The sequence below is a fragment of the Bos indicus x Bos taurus genome, unplaced genomic scaffold, assembly GCF_003369695.1.
Source record: "Bos indicus x Bos taurus breed Angus x Brahman F1 hybrid unplaced genomic scaffold, Bos_hybrid_MaternalHap_v2.0 tig00000189_arrow_arrow_obj, whole genome shotgun sequence".
Taxonomy (NCBI): Eukaryota; Metazoa; Chordata; class Mammalia; order Artiodactyla; family Bovidae; genus Bos; species Bos indicus x Bos taurus.
Window position 1 is genome coordinate 18,748 of NW_020867152.1, and position 19,201 is coordinate 37,948.

General features: G+C 36.8%; 1 protein-coding gene across 5 annotated transcripts in view; it reads right to left on the minus strand.

Moving 5' to 3' along the window:
• Positions 1-19,201, minus strand: part of LOC113888617 (GA-binding protein subunit beta-1-like) — a 39,050-nt gene that overhangs the window by 16,058 nt on the left and 3,791 nt on the right. For 3 of the 5 annotated variants that reach the window (XM_027535656.1, XM_027535655.1, XM_027535659.1), the window contains exons 3-6: positions 15,113-15,280; positions 13,264-13,458; positions 11,197-11,344; positions 10,730-10,843 (exon numbers count right to left, since the gene is read on the minus strand). In XM_027535656.1, the coding sequence (XP_027391457.1) occupies positions 10,730-10,843; positions 11,197-11,344; positions 13,264-13,458; positions 15,113-15,280 (625 nt within the window). The remainder of the gene's footprint in view (positions 1-10,729; positions 10,844-11,196; positions 11,345-13,263; positions 13,459-15,112; positions 15,281-19,201) is intronic. The other 2 variants (XM_027535658.1, XM_027535657.1) reach the window with 1 other exon arrangement.

Sequence of the window (19,201 nt, forward strand, 5' to 3'; positions counted from 1 at the left end):
ACCTGACAAAGATCCCACAAAAAAAGAAAACTACAGGCCAATATCACTGATGAACATAGATGCAAAAATCCTTAACAAAATTCTAGCAATCAGAATCCAACAACACATTAAAAAGATCATACACCATGATCAAGTGGGCTTTATCCCAGGGATGCAAGGATTCTTCAATATCCGCAAATCAATCAATGTAATACACCACATTAACAAATTGAAAAATAAAAACCATATGATTATCTCAATAGATGCAGAGAAAGCCTTTGACAAAATTCAACATCCATTTATGATAAAAACTCTCCAGAAAGCAGGAATAGAAGGAACATACCTCAACATAATAAAAGCTATATATGACAAACCCACTGCAAACATTATCCTCAATGGTGAAAAATTGAAAGCATTTCCTCTAAAGTCAGGAACAAGACAAGGGTGCCCACTTTCACCATTACTATTCAACATAGTTTTGGAAGTTTTGGCCACAGCAATCAGAGCAGAAAAAGAAATCAAAGGAATCCAAATTGGAAAAGAAGAAGTAAAACTCTCACTATTTGCAGATGACATGATCCTCTACATAGAAAACCCTAAAGAGTCCACCAGAAAATTACTAGAAATAATCAATGACTACAGTAAAGTTGCAGGATATAAAATCAACACACAGAAATCCCTTGCATTCCTATACACTAATAATGAGAAAACAGAAAGAGAAATTAAGGAAACAATTCCATTCACCATTGCAACAGAAAGAATAAAATACTTAGGAATATATCTACCTAAAGAAACTAAAGACCTATATATAGAAAACTATAAAACACTGGTGAAAGAAATCAAAGAGGACACTAATAGATGGAGAAATATACCATGTTCATGGATTGGAAGAATCAATATAGTGAAAATGAGTATACTACCCAAAGCAATTTATAGATTCAACGCAATCCCTATCAAGCTACCAACAGTATTCTTCACAGAGCTAGAACAAATAATTTCACAATTTGTATGGAAATACAAAAAAACCTCGAATAGCCAAAGCGATCTTGAGAAAGAAGAATGGAACTGGAGGAATCAACCTACCTGACTTCAGGCTCTACTACAAAGCCACAGTTATCAAGACAGTATGGTACTGGCACAAAGACAGAAATATTGATCAATGGAATAAAATAGAAAGCCCAGAGATAAATCCACGCACATATGGACACCTTATCTTCGACAAAGGAGGCAAGAATATACAATGGATTAAAGACAATCTCTTTAACAAGTGGTGCTGGGAAATCTGGTCAACCACTTGTAAAAGAATGAAACTGGACCACTTTCTAACACCATACACAAAAATAAACTCAAAATGGATTAAAGATCTAAACATAAGACCAGAAACTATAAAACTCCTAGAGGAGAACATAGGCAAAACACTCTCCGACATACATGACAGCAGGATCCTCTATGACCCACCTCCCAGAATATTGGAAATAAAAGCAAAAATAAACAAATGGGACCTAATTAACCTTAAAAGCTTCTGCACATCAAAGGAAACTATTAGCAAGGTGAAAAGACAGCCTTCAGAATGGGAGAAAATAATAGCAAATGAAACAACCGACAAACAACTAATCTCAAAAATATACAAGCAACTACTACAGCTCAACTCCAGAAAAATAAACGACCCAATCAAAAAATGGGCCAAAGAACTAAATAGACATTTCTCCAAAAAAGACATACAGATGGCTAACAAACACATGAAAAGATGCTCAACATCACTCATTATCAGAGAAATGCAAATCAAAACCACTATGAGGTACCATTTCACACCAATCAGAATGGCTGCCATCCAAAAGTCTACAAATAATAAATGCTGGAGAGGGTGTGGAGAAAAGGGAACCCTCTTACACTGTTGGTGGGAATGCAAACTAGTACAGCCACTATGGAGAGCAGTGTGGAGATTCCTTAAAAAACTGGAAATAGAACTGCCTTATGATCCAGCAACCCCACTGCTGGGCATACACACTGAGGAAACCAGAAGGGAAAGAGACACGTGTACCCCAATGTTCATCGCAGCACTGTTTATAATAGCCAAGACATGGAAGCAACCTAGATGTCCATCAGCAGATGAATGGATAAGAAAGCTGTGGTACATATACACAATGGAGTATTACTCAGCCATTAAAAAGAATACATTTGAATCAGTTCTAATGAGGTGGATGAAACTGGAGCCTATTATACAGAGTGAAGTAAGCCAGAAGGAAAAACATAAATACAGTATTCTAACACATATATATGGAATTTAGAAAGATGGTAACAATAACCCTGTGTACGAGACAGCAAAAGAGACACTGATGTATAGAACAGTCTTATGGACTCTGTGGGAGAGGGAGAGGGTGGGAAGATTTGGGAGAATGACATTGTAACATGTAAAATATCATGTAAGAAACGAGTTGCCAGTCCAGGTTCGATGCACGATACTGGATGCTTGGGGCTAGTGCACTGGGACGACCCAGAGGGATGGTATGGGGAGGGAGGAGGGAGGAGGGTTCAGGATGGGGAACACATGTATACCTGTGGTGGATTCATTTTGATGTTTGGCAAAACTAATACAATTATGTAAAGTTTAAAAATAAAATAAAATTTAAAAAAAAAAAAAAAAGAAAAACACCAATACAGTATACTAACGCATATATATGGGATTTAGAAAGATGGTAATGATAACCCTGTATGTGAGACAGTAAAAGAGACACACATGTATAGAACAGTCTTTTGGACTCTGTAGGAGAGGGTGAGGGTGGGATGATTTGGGAGAATGGCACTGAAACATGTATAATATCATATGTGAAATGAATTGCTAGTCCAGGTTCGATGCATGATACAGGGTGCTCGGGGCTGGTGTGCTGGGATGACCCAGAGGGATGGGAAGGGGAGAAAGGTGGGAGGAGGGTTCAGGATGGGGAACACATGTACACCCATGGTGGATTCATGTCAATGTTTGGCAAAAACCACTACAATATTGTAAAGTAAATAAAAAATAAAACTGAAAAAAAAATAATATAAAGAGGGAAAAAAAATTATATCCTAATTACCTGAAGCTTGCTCCTTAATAAATCAATTCTTAAAAAGATTAAGTAGCAGTATCAGTGACTCAGTTCAGTTGCTCAGTTGTGTCCGACTCCTTGCGACCCCATGGACTGAAGCAAGACTGGCCTCCCTGTCTATCACCAACTCCTGGAGTTTATTCAAACTCATGTCCATTGAGTTGGTGATGCCATCCAACCATCTCATCCTCTGCCATCCACTTCACCTCCCACCTTCAATCTTTCCCAGCATCAGGGTCTTTTTAAATGAATCAGTTCTTTGCATCAGGTGGTCAAAGTATTGGAGTTTCAGCTTCAGCATCAGTCCTTCCAATGAATATTCCAGACAGATTTCCTTTAGGATGGACTGGTTGGATCTCCTTGCAATACGAGAATACACAGAGAAACTATACGAAAAAGATCTTCACAACCCAGATAATCACGATGGTGTGATCACTCACCTAGAGCCAGACATCCTGGAATGCAAAGTCAAGTGGGCCTTAGGAAGCATCGCTGCGAACAAAACTATTGGAGGTGATGGAATTCCAGTTGCCCTATTTCAAATCCTAAAAAATGATGCTGTGAAAGTGCTGCACTCAATATGCCAGCAAATTTGGAAAACTCAGCAGTGGCCACAGGACTGGAAAAGGTCAGTTTTCATTCCAATCCCAAAGAAAGGCAATGCCAAGAATGCTCAAACTATGGCATAATTGCACTCATCTCACATACTACTCAAGAATGCTCAAAATTCTCCAAGCCAGGCTTCAACAGTACATTAACCATGAACTGCCAGATGACCACGCTGGATTTAGAAAAGGCAGAGGAACCAGAAATCAAATTGCTAACATCTGTTGGACCACTGAAAAAGCAAGAGCTCTAGAATAACATCTACTTCCACTTTATTGACTATGCCAAAGCCTTTGACTGTGTGGATCACAACAAACTGTGGAAAATTCTTAAAGAGATGGGAATATCAGACCACCCGACCTGCCTCTTGAGAAATCAGTAGGCAGATCAGGAAGCAACAGTTAGAACTGGACATGGAGCAACAGACTGGTTCCAAATCAGGAAAGGAGTATGTCAAAGCTGTATATCCACCCTGCTTATTTAACTTATATGCAAGAGTACATCATGAGAAATGCTGGGCTGGATGAAGCAATATCAATAACCTCAGATATGCAGATGACACCACCCTTATGGCAGAAAGTGAAGAACTAAAGAGCCTCTTGATGAAAGTGAAAGAGGAGAGTGAAAAAGTTGGCTTAAAACTCAACATTCAGAAAACAAAGATCATGGCATCTGGTCCCATCACTTCATGGCAAATAGATGGGGAAACAGTGGAAACAGTGACAGACTTTTATCTTTTTGGGCTCCAAAATCACTGCAGATGGTGACTGAAGCCATGAAATTAAAAGACGCTTGCTCCTTGAAAGAAAAGTTATGATCAATCTAGACAGCATATTAAAAAGCTGAGACATTACTTTACCAACAAAGGTCCATCTAGTCAAAGCTATGGTTTCTCTAGTAGTCATGTATGGATGCGAGAGTTGGACTATAAATAAAGCTGAGCACCGAAGAATTGATGCTTTTGAACTGTGGTGTTGGAGAAGACTCTTGAGAGTCCCTTAGACTGCAAGGAGATCCAACCAGTCCATCTTAAAGGAAATCAGTCCTGAATATTCATTGGAATGACTGATGCTGAAGCTGAGATTCCAATACTTTGGCCACCTGATGCAAAGAGCTGACTCATTTGAAAAGACCCTGATGCTGGGAAAGATTGAAGGTGGGAGGAGAAGGGGACGACAGAGGATAAGATGGGTGGATGGCATCACCAACTCAATGGACATGAGTTTGAGTAAACTCTGGGAGTTGGTGATAGACATGGAGGCCTGGTGTGCTGCAGTCCATGGGGTTGCAAAGAGTCGGACACGACTGAACGACTGAACTGTTGTTCCGTGTCCAGTTCTAACTGTTGCTTCCTGACCTGCATACATATTTCTGAGGAGGCAGATCAGGTGGTCTGGTATTCCCATCTCTTCAAGAATTTTCCAGTTTGTGGTGATCCATATAGTCAATGGCTTTGGTGTAGTCAATAAAGCAGATGTTTTTCTGGAACTCTCTTGCTTTTTTGATGATCCAACAGATGTTGGCAATTTGATCTCTGGTTCCTCTGCCTTTTCTAAATCCAGCTTGAACATCTGGAAGTTCACAGTTCACATACTGTTGAAGCCTGGCTTGAGAATTTTGAGCATTACTTTGCTAGCATGTGAGATGAGTGCAATTGTGCGGTAGTATGAGCATTCTTGGGAGAAGGCAATGGCGCCCCACTCCAGTACTGTTGCCTGGAAAATCCCATGGATGGAAGAGCCTGGTAGGCTGCAGTCCATGGGGTCGCTAAGAGTCGGACACGACTGAACGACTGCACTTTCACTTTCCATTTTCATGCATTCGAGAAGGAAATGGCAACCCACTCCAGTGTTCTTGCCTGGAGAATCCCACGGACAGAGAAGCCTGGTAGGCTGCAGTCCATGGGGTTGCACAGAGTCGGACACGACTGAAGCTACTTAGTAGTAGTAGTAGTATGAGCATTCTTTGGCATTGCCTTTCTTTGGGATTGGAATGAAAACTGATCTTTTCCAGTCCTGTGGCCATGCTGAGTTTTCCAGATTTGCTGGCATACTGAGTGCAGCACTTTCACAGCATCATCTTTTAGGATTTTAGGTCCACTGGAATTCCATCACCTCCACTAGCTTTGTTTGTCGTGATGCTTGGCCCACTTGACTGTGCATTCCAGGATGTCGGGCTCTGAGTGAGTGATCACACCATCATGATTATCTGGGTCGTGAAGACCTTTTTTTATAGTTTTTTTGTATAGTTTTTCTTTCATCTTCTTATACCAAAGTAGCAGTATACTCAACTATTAAAGCTATTAAGAAAGCCATTCCTTTTGCCTACATCTTTTCCTTAGTAGAGATTCACCTATGCACCCCATAAAGAGTTGAATAAATATTAAATTACACATAAAAATGAAATAAATAAGAAATATATATTATTCAAGCAAATCTTTGCTGTAGTACACTCACAATCTTTAGTTTTTATATCCAACGTATTAGTAGTAAGAAATAGATCTTTTAAAATTTGCGTCAAATTCTTAAATTTTGGTGTGCCATCAGAGTCACTTTTGAGAACACATTAAAAATATAGATGTCAGGGCCTCACCCTAAACCTACTGAATCAGAATCCACTGGGAAAGAACTGGGGCAAATGAATTATTGAGAAGGTGACTCTGATTCACACAAAATGTAAGAAAGCTGCTCTTATGATATTATCATATTACTTCAAACTACATAACTGAGAGGAGTTTAAATTAGTAGAAAACTTGAATCACAGAATATTTAAAGGAATACAGCCTTCTAATCATTGGGTACATAAATTAACAAGATCATTTCCAACTATCTCCAAGCAAAAATTCTACTAGTTTTAATAATAGAAAATGACAACTATTATATTAATGTTTGAGTTGCCTGATATTTCTCCTGAATTATCCCTTTCCAACATTATGAAGGACTTATTTTTTTGATTTTTTAAAAAAATTTTGCACTCCCCACAGGGCACGTGGGATCTTAATTCCCCAACCAAGTATCAAACTCACGTCCCCTGCATTAGAAGAGCAGAGTCTTAACCACTGGACCACCAGGGAAGTTCCTATAAAGGATGTTTTAAACAAGTATTTTGTAAACTGTGGAGGCATACTTTTCGTTGTTGTTGTTGTTGTTGTTTGGTCCCCAAGTCATTTCCAACTCTTTTGCCACTCCATGGACCGCAGCCCACCAGGCTCCTCTGTCCATGGGACTTCCCAGGCAAGAACACTGGAGTGTGTTGCCATTTCCTTCTCCAGTTGATCTTCCCGTCCCAGAGACTGAACCCTCATATCCTGCTTGGCAGGCAAATTCTTCACCACTGACCCCCCAGGGAAGCCCTGATACTTTTATTAGAGGCTAGAAATTTTTTCACTGATTTATTTCCAAAATGAGCTAATTTAATGTATCAAAAGACAGTTGTATCCTTCCTTAAAAAGAAGTTAAAAATAAATAACTTAGCATTTTGATTGATGTATCACTTTCTTATGAGTTTGCTGAGTAATCCCTTATATTAACCAGATGACTATTGTGACAACAAAATGACATAATGCAAATAATGCAAGTAAACCACTCAGCACAATGACAAGCTCATAGCAAGAACCCTGTACATATTAACCATCAAAAGTGAAACTGTTGGTCACTTAGTTGCGTCTGACTCTTTGCAACCCTGTGGTCTGTAGCCCACCGGACTCCTCTGTCTATGGGATTCTCCACGCAAGAATACTGGAATGGGTAACCATTCCCTTCTCCAGGAGATCTTCCCAACCCAGGGATCGAACCCAGGTCTCCTGCATTACAGGCAGATGCCAAATTAAATTTATGACTTACATCAATTGTTTCATCATCTTTTTCTGGCCTCACCTGTACCAAGATAGAGCTGCTGCTGCTGCTAAGTCGCTTCAGTCATGTCCAACTCTGTGAGACCCCATAGATGGCAGCCCACCAGGCTCCTTCGTCCCTGGGATTCTCCAGGCAAGAGCACTGGAGTGGGTTGCCATTTCCTTCTTGAATGCATGAAAGTGAAAAGTGAAAGTGAAGTTGCTCAGTTGTGTCCAACTCAGCGACCCCATGAACTGCAGCCCACCAGGCTCCTCCGTCCATGGGATTCTCCAGGCAAGAGTACTGGAGTGGGGTACCATTGCTTTCTCCGCTAGTAATTATTTAATATAACTATGAAAATTAGCATAGGCCTATGGACTCAGGAACTGAAACAAAAACTCTCAAAAAACCAGTAAAAATGAACATTAGCACCAAACTCATCAGGGTATAATGAGACTTATTGAATTACTTTTTTGTACTTCTATTAGACCAAGAATTATGAAAATTATGCATGGAGATGAAAAATTTAATCAAACAAGTTAAATGCTTAGCAAAATAAAGGTTTATGAGGAAAGAACAAAACTGGAAATATTTAATAAAAATACTAGTAAGGAAGTAATTTAGTAACAGACTCTAATCAAACTTTGGCAATCCGAAGTTATATTTGCTTGTAACATCAAGAAGATGGAGGTATCATTGGGTTTCACAGTGAAAGCATTATACTAGACCAATTTCCTCTATGATGCTCCCATTCAACTAACATTAAGGTTTGTTTTATACATCAAAGACGCTTCTAACATAATCATGAAAGAATGTTTTAAAGCCATAGTTCAAATGAAATAGCATGGTTTCCTAGACTATCATAAGCACCAATTTTCTATATATAGGACCATATATGCCAGCTAGCCTCCATTTCAAACGCAGTTCACTTGCGGCTACAGTCTGGTTATATAGCATCAGAAGACATGTTTACTGCAATACTTAGCACCAGTAAAAGGAAAGAATCTGAGCAGACCAATTAGTGTACTGAAGGTTCTTATATTTTGTTCTTCAGCCATTTAAAAAGGGCAAAAAGGAAGACATTTATTTCAACAGACTGTTTCAACATATATACCTCAGAAGTAAAAGTAGTGATAATTACAAATATTTATTCTTATCACAAACCAAATTATAACCTGAAGAAACTGCATAGAGGAAACAGTGTACTTAGTAGTCACAGACACACAACTTAGGAATAAGTCAGACCTTGAGCACGAACTTCCTTTCATCACTAAATAGCCTTGCTACTTTGTGCAAAACTATTTAACCTTCACAAAACCTCAATTTCATCATATACAAATGGACGTATTAATTAATTTCCCAGATCCTGAGATGTCCTTGAAAAATCATACAACATTTCTAAATTAGGATGAGTCTGACAACCGATATCAACAGAAACTAGACAGCCAAGAGGCAGAGAAATAACTTGACTGAGCATGTGTAAACCAACCTGTGAGAAGCTATTTCTTTATGTGATTACACACTTCAGCTGAGTTGTTTACACTGGTGTCAATGTACTCACCTGAACTTAAACTTAATTCAAACTCTTAAAGTATCTTCAGAAAGATCCCACTATGACGTAGCAGTGAAATGAAAAATTATTGTGTTCACAGAAGATTGCAAGTCACATGCAATAAAAGTCAACTATTATTACCAATTCTCTCAGACTAGACCACACATAACATTTTCAAAGGTTGAAGAAAAGTTGTTATGACCAATTCATGGAGCCAAACGTCTAAATGCCAATACTTCAGCTGACTTTGAAGAAAGGATGCATTTACAGTGATATGTACTTTAATAAAGGCAAAAATATTTACAAGTTTAATCAAACAGAAACCCACCAATGAAATTAACTTTCTCTGATACGCTTTTGCAATTACAAAGGTTCTGAAGAGATCCTTTGGCACAGGTCATAAAAGCCACACGTCAATAGGATGATGCACATAGCTGCTACTGTGAAAAGGGGATTCAGAAAAATCTTCAGATTCCCAAATACAAAGGTTTCGATTCAAACACTGGTTACAATGCTAAAGAAGCTGGAGAATGAAGAAATGTTTACTATCACTAGTTGGGGGTGGAGGTGTGGGGATAAAGGAAGGGAGGGAGTTGGGAGGGAGGGAGGGAGAGAGAAAGGAGAGAGAGAGGTACTCCCTCCCCTAAAAAATACATCCTCCAGTCACCGCCTTAAAGACACAAATCCAGTAATATCTACCTTCAATCTTTCTGGTGAAGATTAAATGAGATCGTAAATAAAATGCTTGCCACAGTGCAAAGCACACACCAAACTCAACTGAACTGACCTGAAAGCACTCGCAGTAAACACGCAGTGAACTGTTGTTGTTATTATTATTAGTCACACTAAAAAAACCCATTAATTTAAATAATGAAAACAACATTATTCTTTACTTTCATAAGCACTGTCCAAATATAGTGGCTTAAACTACAGTAAGAAAAATAATTTTGTGGAGTTTTTTTAATTCTCTAATTAAAAAAAGAATTTCACTTACATAATTACAGCAAGAACTAGTTTGGTTAAGTACTGGGTTGGCCAAAACGTTCTTTTGGGTTTTTCCGTAACACCCAAATGAATTTTTTGGCCAACCGAATATAATAAGGTAAACCTTATAATATAATATAAGGTAAACCTTATCTAAATTGGCTATTAATATTGTCTGTAATCATTTAACCCCAGGTTAGCCTATAATGGTAGTTGTTGGTATGCTACTTCCTGGTTTTGTCAGTCATTAAGATTTTAAGTCATTCTAATACAACTGCCAAAATTTAAGTTATGAGAAAGACAGCAAGTTCATATGTATTTATCTACTTTTTACACAAAGTCACAGCCTAGTAAAACAAAGCTAAATTGGGTAAGCAGATATGTTTCCCGTGAATCATACAAGTTTGTTAATAATTTTAATTAATTTTAATTGATTGCCAAATTTTTATATCCTTTTAAAACCCAGATTTTCAGCTTCCCATGAAAAAAACAGAACCTGGCGACACAGACTGAGGATCTTAATAAAATCAGCTAGAGTGGATAGCATGGGCACCCTCACCCTGCCCGACCTTCTCAGATGGCCATAAACTCAAGCCTATCCCCTTTCACCTTCCAAATTTTCTTCCTGGCCTTTGTCAATATTTGAATCTCCAACTTCTGATGTACACATTTTGACTTATTTTTCTAACCTGGAGTTTCGGAAGAATTGGACAGTGGAGCAGAGGCTTCAGCTAAGGCAGCTAACGTAGCTAATACTGACGTAGAGGAGTTTCCAAACTGAACAGCAGACACACCCGTTTCATCTACAAGAAAGGAGAAAACAGGTTTGAATCTTTAAGGAATTTAATCTAGGGCATTTTTCTGACAAACTACTTTACTTTATTCAACTGTTAAATGAAGCTTGGATAATATTAGTTTTGGGAAAACAAGCTTGGATAGCATTAGCTTTTGAAAGGTCATATTGTAAGTATGTTTTGCAGTATCACCTTTCTTTAGATTATTTTTCTCATAAAAGTTTGATTTTTGCCAATTATAAGAAAGAAAACCAAGGTGGCTAATATAATCTTACCCTTATTCTCCAACAGTCCTTTCTTAAAAGGATGTATACCTACTAAAGCATAAAATCCCAATAGCTATCCTATATGCATCTCAATACCTGTTGCCTTGGATGAATTTTCTGAAGATACCAGACCTGTTAGGTTCACCACCCCTCCAGGTCCAATGATAAACTGCGGTGTTGCAGCATGTATCGTCACAGTGTCGGGACTCTCTGGGTTTGTGTTGATTTGGTTCTGCATAGCAATCTAGGCAACAAATTACCAGAGCTGTTTTTCAGAATTACAACCAGAACATACAGCACAGACTTTTAATATCATACAAACACAAATATAAAGGAAGATTCTGTAATCCAAGAATTATATAATACAAATGAAAAGCTTTGTTTATGGTCTATTGAAAGTACAGAAGTAAATCATAGGTATGGATTTATATCCTAAGTTTCCTGATTAGATAAAGCAGCAAAAATCCCATGTGAGGAGAAATTAGTATCTGAGAGACTTTTACAGAACACAGTTGAGGGAACTCCCTGGTGGGCCAGTGTTTAGGACTCTGTGCTTTCAATGCTAAGGGTGTAGGTTCAGCTCTTGGCTAGGGAACTAAGATCTTACAAGCTGTGCGGAGGGGAAAGGAAAAAAAAAATATATATATATATATATATACACACACACAGGTATGTATTACAACTGAAAGATATTCTGCTGCCCTGTAGTTAGAGAAAACAAATTATTTAAATCAAAATTATGTTCTCTACTATGTTTGGCAATATATAACACTACCTATATAAAGCACATCCTTCCCAATTGTTCTCCATCCTCAATTCTAGGCCCCAAACTGCAGTCAGAAGAAAAAAAAATTGAAAGAAGCACAGCATGTGTTTATTTCCCTGAATATACAACATATTTTAAGTAACTAGGTGAAGTTCAATAGACTCATATGGTCTTATAGAAGAGTTCTACTGGGAAGAAGAACAAGAAGCAATAAGTAAAGAAGATAATTTACATCAATATTGTCTAGCTAAAGAAAAGAGACGTAATGCTGGTTATTAGGAAAACTTGTCCAAAAGCCATAAATAACTGTGTTCATAAACAGACTTTTTTGAGGATGAAAAAATAAACCGATCAGAATGATGAAGACTACCATTACTCACCAAGGGGACATTATTATGGTTACTTAAAAAAAACTTCAGTGGGAGGACAACAGAGTTGAAAAATGATATGGTATCCAAACATGCAATAAAATAATTAATAGAATAAAATGTCTAGAAGGGAATTCAGAACCTTAAAAACACCGAAACTCATCAGTTTATCTAATCTTCTAATGTTACATGCAAAGACTATGGTCTTATAATTAGGAAAATAAACAGTAATGAACAAAAAGGAAGTGAAAGAGGAATAGGTCTGTCCAAAATAATGTCCAAAATGAAAAACTATAAGCTAAATAATACCCTGAGGAAACCAGGGTCGAAAAAGAAAAATCTATCCTGTTGTACATTGCAACATTATTTTCAATAGCTAGAACATGGAAGCAAGCTAGATGCCCATCGACAGATGAATGGATAAAGAAGTTGTGGTACATATACACAATGGAATATCACTCAGCCATAAAAAGGAACACATTTGAGTCAGTTCTGATAAGGTGGATGAACCTAGAACCTATTATACAGAGTGAAGTGAGTCAGAAAGAGAAAGATAAATATCGTATTCTAACACACATATATGGAATCTAAAAAAATGGTTCTGAAGAATTTATTTACTGGGCAGCAATGGAGAAACAGACATAGAGAATAGACTTATGGACATGGGGAGAGGGGAAGAGAGGGTGAGATGTATGGAAAGAGTAACATGGAAACTTACATTACCATATGTAAAATAGATTCCCAATGGGAATTTGCTGTATGGCTCAGGAAACTCAAACAGGGGCTCTGTGTCAACCCAGAGGGATGGGATGGGGAGGGAGATGGGAAGGAGGCTCAAAAGGGAAGGGATATATGTATACCTATGGCTGATTCATGTTGAGGTTGGACAGAAAACAACAAAATTCTGTAAAGCAACTATACTTCAATTAAAAAATAAATTAAAAAAAAAACCTATAAGGTAAATAGTTAAATCATTCATATGACAGAGACCTTTATTATTTTCTATTTTAAGTTAAAGCCAAAAGTTACCTGTAGTATCTCTGCTAAATCTTCATTTCCATTGTCTATTGAAATATCAAATGCAGTTTTACAAAATTTACTTTGCGTGTGTACATCAGCACCATATTTGATTAAAAGTTCCACCACCTCTTGATGATTGTGTTCCGTGGCCCAATGTAAAGCTGTCATCTTCAACATGTCCTTTGCATTAACATCAGCACCATGCTATAAAAATATTTCAAAATAAGAAATTTCTAAAATATGAAATATAAAAAAGTCCTGATATGAAAATACTAACCATTGTGCTTTAAACCAAGAATTTGTTACTAACATGATCAACTCTTATTTCTGTGTGCTGAATAATCCATGTTCCCAGAATCACCACACATTTGTTACTTAGTCAGTTTCCTATCATGCTGGCTTTCCCAACTGCCTTCTTTCTAATTTCTCAGGAATACAGCAATTATTGTTTCAGCCACCCAGTCATGAGCATGAAGGGCTAAAATGGCATAAGGAGTGAAGGAAAACCATATGGCTTCCTCCAAAACCCTCCATCCCCTTATTTACACAAAAATATCCTTTGCTTTCAAAACCAGTGCAATATAATGAATTAATAGGGATCTTTCTAGAGGTACACAATTCATAATGGTAGTCACTAGACATATGTAGTCTGAATACAGATGTTGTGTATATAAATACACAGGAATTCAAAGACATCACACCAAAAAAAGGATGTAAAACATCTCAGTAATAATTTTATACTGATTCATATTGAAATAATTTTTATATATACTGAATTAAATAAAATATAATATGAAAAACTTTTACTTTTTAAATGTAGCTAATAGAAAATCTAGAATTACATATGATTTGTATTTATGGCTTACACTGTATATTTTTTAGATAAGTTGATCTAGAGGCTAGAATAAAAAAGATTAAGAATATCTACATCTAAAAAAAAAAAAAGAATATCTACATCTAACACTCTCTGTTTCAGAATTTTCTCTTTGGCATTTAGATGATTAAAGAAAAAGCCCTGTCCATACTAGTTTGTTTGTTAATTATCCAAACTAACATTCCCTTCAATGTACATTTAAAATGTGTTGAGTAAGACAAAGTTATGGGTCGCTGATAGCAAAGACCAAGATCTAAGAAATAAACTGTCTGACTTAACTAAAAACATACATACAAAATTTTTCCCCCCACAAAATAAAACTTTAAGATAATTTTCATTTAAATGAATGGTTACACACAAAAAGTGAGATAACAGGCATAGAAAAGGCAGACATTCAATCAAACTGAGACAGGCTGGGACCTGAGACCCTTTGCTGCAGTGCCTACACCTGGACAAATACCTCCTCTAGCAACAGAATACAGAGAAACCATGGGGACTAAAAATAACTGCATGTGTGATTGGGGCAAATTATGAACATTAAATACAAAACGACCAAAATCCCAACTGCCACTTCTGAGGTGCTGGGAGCAAAAGCTGGGTGCTATACACAGCTCCAGCAAGGGGGAGGGCAGTCCACTCAAGCAACCCCTCCTACCTAATGGCTGGACTGGCCCCTACCCTCACCCTATTTAAGGGACCAGCTTCTCCCTCCTCAAAGAATGAGCAAGAGAACCTGTTACCTATTTTCACTCCCTCATGCTGAAGCACAAGTCCCTAAAAAGCCCTGCCTGAATTTCTTTTTCTTTTTTTTTTTCCTGCCTGAATTTCTTGTCTGGTCTCTTACTAACTTCTATTGATTAAGGAGTCCAAGGACCCTGGCCAGTAACAAAACTAGTTCCCTTCTCCCTCTTACAAAACCACTATGGTTTTATAAACCTTTGTGGGCTGACTTTCAAAAGCAGAGTAGAAAAAGAGAACACATACCTTAAGCAAAACTTCCACTATGCTGGCGTGGCCCTCAGAGGCAGCCATATGCAATGGCGTTCGGTCCACTTTGGTTCTGGCATCTCTACTTACACCAGCTCGGAGTAGTACTTCTGTGGTGGAATAATGTCCATACTGTGCTGCCAGATGAAGTGGAGAAGTTCCCAGCTACACCACAAGAAAAAAAAAAAAAACCCACACGTATAGTCATTTTAAATATAATTCTATTTCTACCTTATATTTTATATATTGTGTCCACAGAGCAAGCAGATTATCTTTTTATCAAATGTTAACAACAGTAACTCAAAACTGAAAAGGAGTAATTTTTGCTGATCACAGTCTCTTCAAAGGAACCTTCAAGAAGTCCCATTCGTTTCTCAGTGAGGAAGAAAAGTCAATATTTTATTTAATTCAAACGTGCTGTATTTTTTTATCAGATCAATAGTCTAAACAAAATTAATTTCATCAGAAATTAGAGTTTGAGAAATTTTTGAGTACTAGGATGTTTTCCCTATACTACTCACACAAAACTTCTTTTCATCTATGAAACTCATATCAAATAAATGCTAATGTGTATTTTTACATTAAACTGTTTCATAGGAATTACAGCACCTCAGTAATCTTTTTAAAGGAGTTCATACAGTCATTTTTCAAGGGAAAAATCTAATCTGAGGTGCACTGCCAAAGGTGAGTTAAGACATATCCAAAATTCACAGCAGAAACTAACACAACACTGTAAATCAACTATTCAGTTCAGTTCAGTCGCTCAGTCATGTTCGGCTCTTTGTGACGCCATGAACTGCAGCACGCCAGGCCTCCCTGTCCATCACCAACTATATGTGCCAATAAAAATTTTTTAAAAAAGAACCAAAACAGAGCCCAGTTCTCCTGAAATTGATTCCATGTGGCCCAGTCACTACATTAACACAACATTCATACAGGGGAAATACATACTAATATGTGAAGAAGAGTTTTATCAGAGGTATAATTTTTAACAGGTCAAAATTAGAATTACATTATATCCCAAGCATTTAGAAGCACAGAAAGTCCCTACAACTCTATGATTATCAAGGCATTCATTTTAAAGAACCAAGATAGTTCACTAGAACACGTGATTTGCTAACACCACTACAGTAATAATAGCAACTAAGGCTTCTGTTTCCATAGCAAGCACTATTCTAAGGCCTTTACACTTATTATCTCATTTAATCTCCTTATAACATAGGTACTATTACTATCCTCATTTGGCAGTAAAAGAAACTAAGCACAAAGAGGTTATTAATATGCCTGAAGTCACACAGCAAGAGTCATAATACAAAGCTAGGCATGTGCTCTTAATACATGGTAAAAATGGAATTCACTTACCCTTGGAATACTTATTTTAGTACTATTAAAAGCCTTGTATTTTTAAGGGATGTTCATTCCAGCAGATCAAAGAAGATTCTTAAACAGTCCTTTCTTTCTCCATATTCTATTCTGTTTCTTAAACTGGCCCTTTCTATACTCTTATATTCTAATATTTAATAAGTATCTCAGCAGCCCATTTAGCAGCCATGAGCTCTACTTAGTATGCTATAAGGTTTATTTTTTCTTCTTGAGACCTTACCTTTTTGGTTGATGATACAAAAAATACATATATATATTCATACATATATGTAGTTTAAAGGGAAAAAATAAGGTAAACACCATCACAGTCTAGAAATAAAACATTACCAAAATTTAAAATCTTTCTACATGCCACTCCCTAAAAAACCCTTCCCTTAATCCCTGAAGTTGGGATAAACATTGTTTTACTTTGCTTTTTTTATTATTACTATATATCTCTAAGTAATATACTTTGGTTCTGCCTGCTGAGCTTTACTTAAATAGAATCACATTTCATGTATTTCCCTGAGACTTGCCTTCTTTTGCATAACATCCTAAGATTCACCCATGTTGATGAATTTAAGTGTGGTTCACTTATTTTCTATGCTTTGTAACTTTCTACCAAGTGAATAAGCCACAATTAATTTAACCAATCTATTCTGAACATTAAAATTTCTAGTTTTTTGTTATTATGAATAATGCTGCTACTAAAAATAGTCTTATACATGTCTCAAGTTTATTAACAAGAGTTTCCTTTGGGAATATTCTTTGAAGTTCAATAGCTATTCCTTAGGGCAGGTACATATTCAGACTTACAAGGTACTGCCAAATTGTCCTCCAAAATGTTTGTATCAATATATGAATCTCCTCACCAATAGCTGGTACTGCCAGACTTCTTAATTTTGTTTTTGCTAATCTGGTGAATATGCAATAGTATTTCATGATTTTACTTTGCATTTGCCCAATTTTAATGTACCTGAGCATCTTTTCATGTTTATTGATCATTTAAACTTTCACTTTAGTAAAGTACCATATCAAGCTATTTGCCCTATCTCCTTTGTCATTACTGTCATGGGAATTTCTATGTATTATTGACAATTTTTCTTAAGGTTTTTGGGTGTTTTTTCAAGGTTTTTTTTTTAATGGAAGTATAACTGATTTACAGTATTATATTAGTTTCAGGTATATAGCCTAGTGATTCAGTATTTCTATAGATTATACTTCATTAAAAGTTATTATAAAATAATGGCTACAATTCCCTGTGTTATACAATATATCTTTGTTGCATATCTATTTTATACATAGTTTGTATCTCTTAATCCTATATCCTATTTTGTCCCTCCTGGCTTCTCTCTCCCTACTAGTTTGTTTTCTATATCTGTGAGTCCAGTTTCTATTTTGCTATATATATTTATAGATTCCACAAACAAGTGGGATCATACAGTATTTGTCTTTCTCTAACTTACATTGCTACAAATGGCAGAATCTCATTCTTTTATAGCTGAGTAATATTCCACATCTTCTGTATCCATTTTTGTGTTGGTAGACACTCAGATTTCTTTTATATCTTGGCTATTACAAATAGCACTGCTATGAACATTGGGGTACATGCAGCTCTTCAAATTCAGAGTTTTCATTTTTTCCAGATAAGATACCCAGGAGTGGAACTGCTAGATCACACTAGCAGTATGATACTAGTGGAACTGCTAGATAGTTCTATTTTTAATTCTTTGTGGAACCTCCACACCATTTTCCATAGTGACTGCACCAGTTTACTTCCCCATCAACAGTGCACAAGAATTTCCTTTTCTCCACATTCTAGCCAATATTTATGTGAAGATTTTTTTGATGACAGCCATTCTAATAGGTGTGAGGCGATACCTCATTGGTGTTTCGAAGGCTTTTTTTTTTGTCTTGATGTACTACAGGATCACAATGATGTGTCTAGATGTGTACTGATTGTTTTTATTGATCGTGCTGGAGATTTACTGGGTTACTTGAATCTGTGAGCTACCATCTTTCACCAGTCTTGGGAAATCTAAACCATTATCTTTTAAAAATAATTTCATCCCTATTCTCACTCTCCTTGTAGATTTATGATCAGATATATGTTAGACTTTCTCACACACTAGCCTTCAGGACTCCTGACATCATTCATATTTTCTATTCTTCTCTGTGCTGCACTGTGGATGATTTTTATTTACTAATTTTCTCTTCAGCTGCTCCTCATCTGTTGTTAAAATTTTATCTACAGTCCTTATAAGTCTGCTTAATGCTATCAGTTGTTCCAGTGGGTTATTATCCAAGTTGCTTTGTGTCCCTGTGTCTTCAATTATTTCTGAACATTCATTTTTCGTGGAATTTCATTTGTGGATATAAAGTCTGGGATGAAGTAGGTCCCTCCAAAAAGGATATTCATTTGCTCATGTCAGAGACCTGGGGAAACTTCTAGTCCAAAGATCACTTTAAATTCATTTTTCACTTCATGGTTTTGCAGAATATATAAGTATTTATTAGTTAAGGCCACAAATGTTTGACTCCAAATTCACATCAACAAAAATTTTCCTCTCTCCATTTGATACTTAGATCAGGCCGGTTGATTTGTCTTGCAGTATCCAACAGGGGCAAGGGCAGGCAGGAGGAAGGAAGGGTATTTCTGGTTTACCCTTACCATGAAGGTACATCTCTCTGGGATTCCAGTATTATGGGGAAAGTATCTCTATA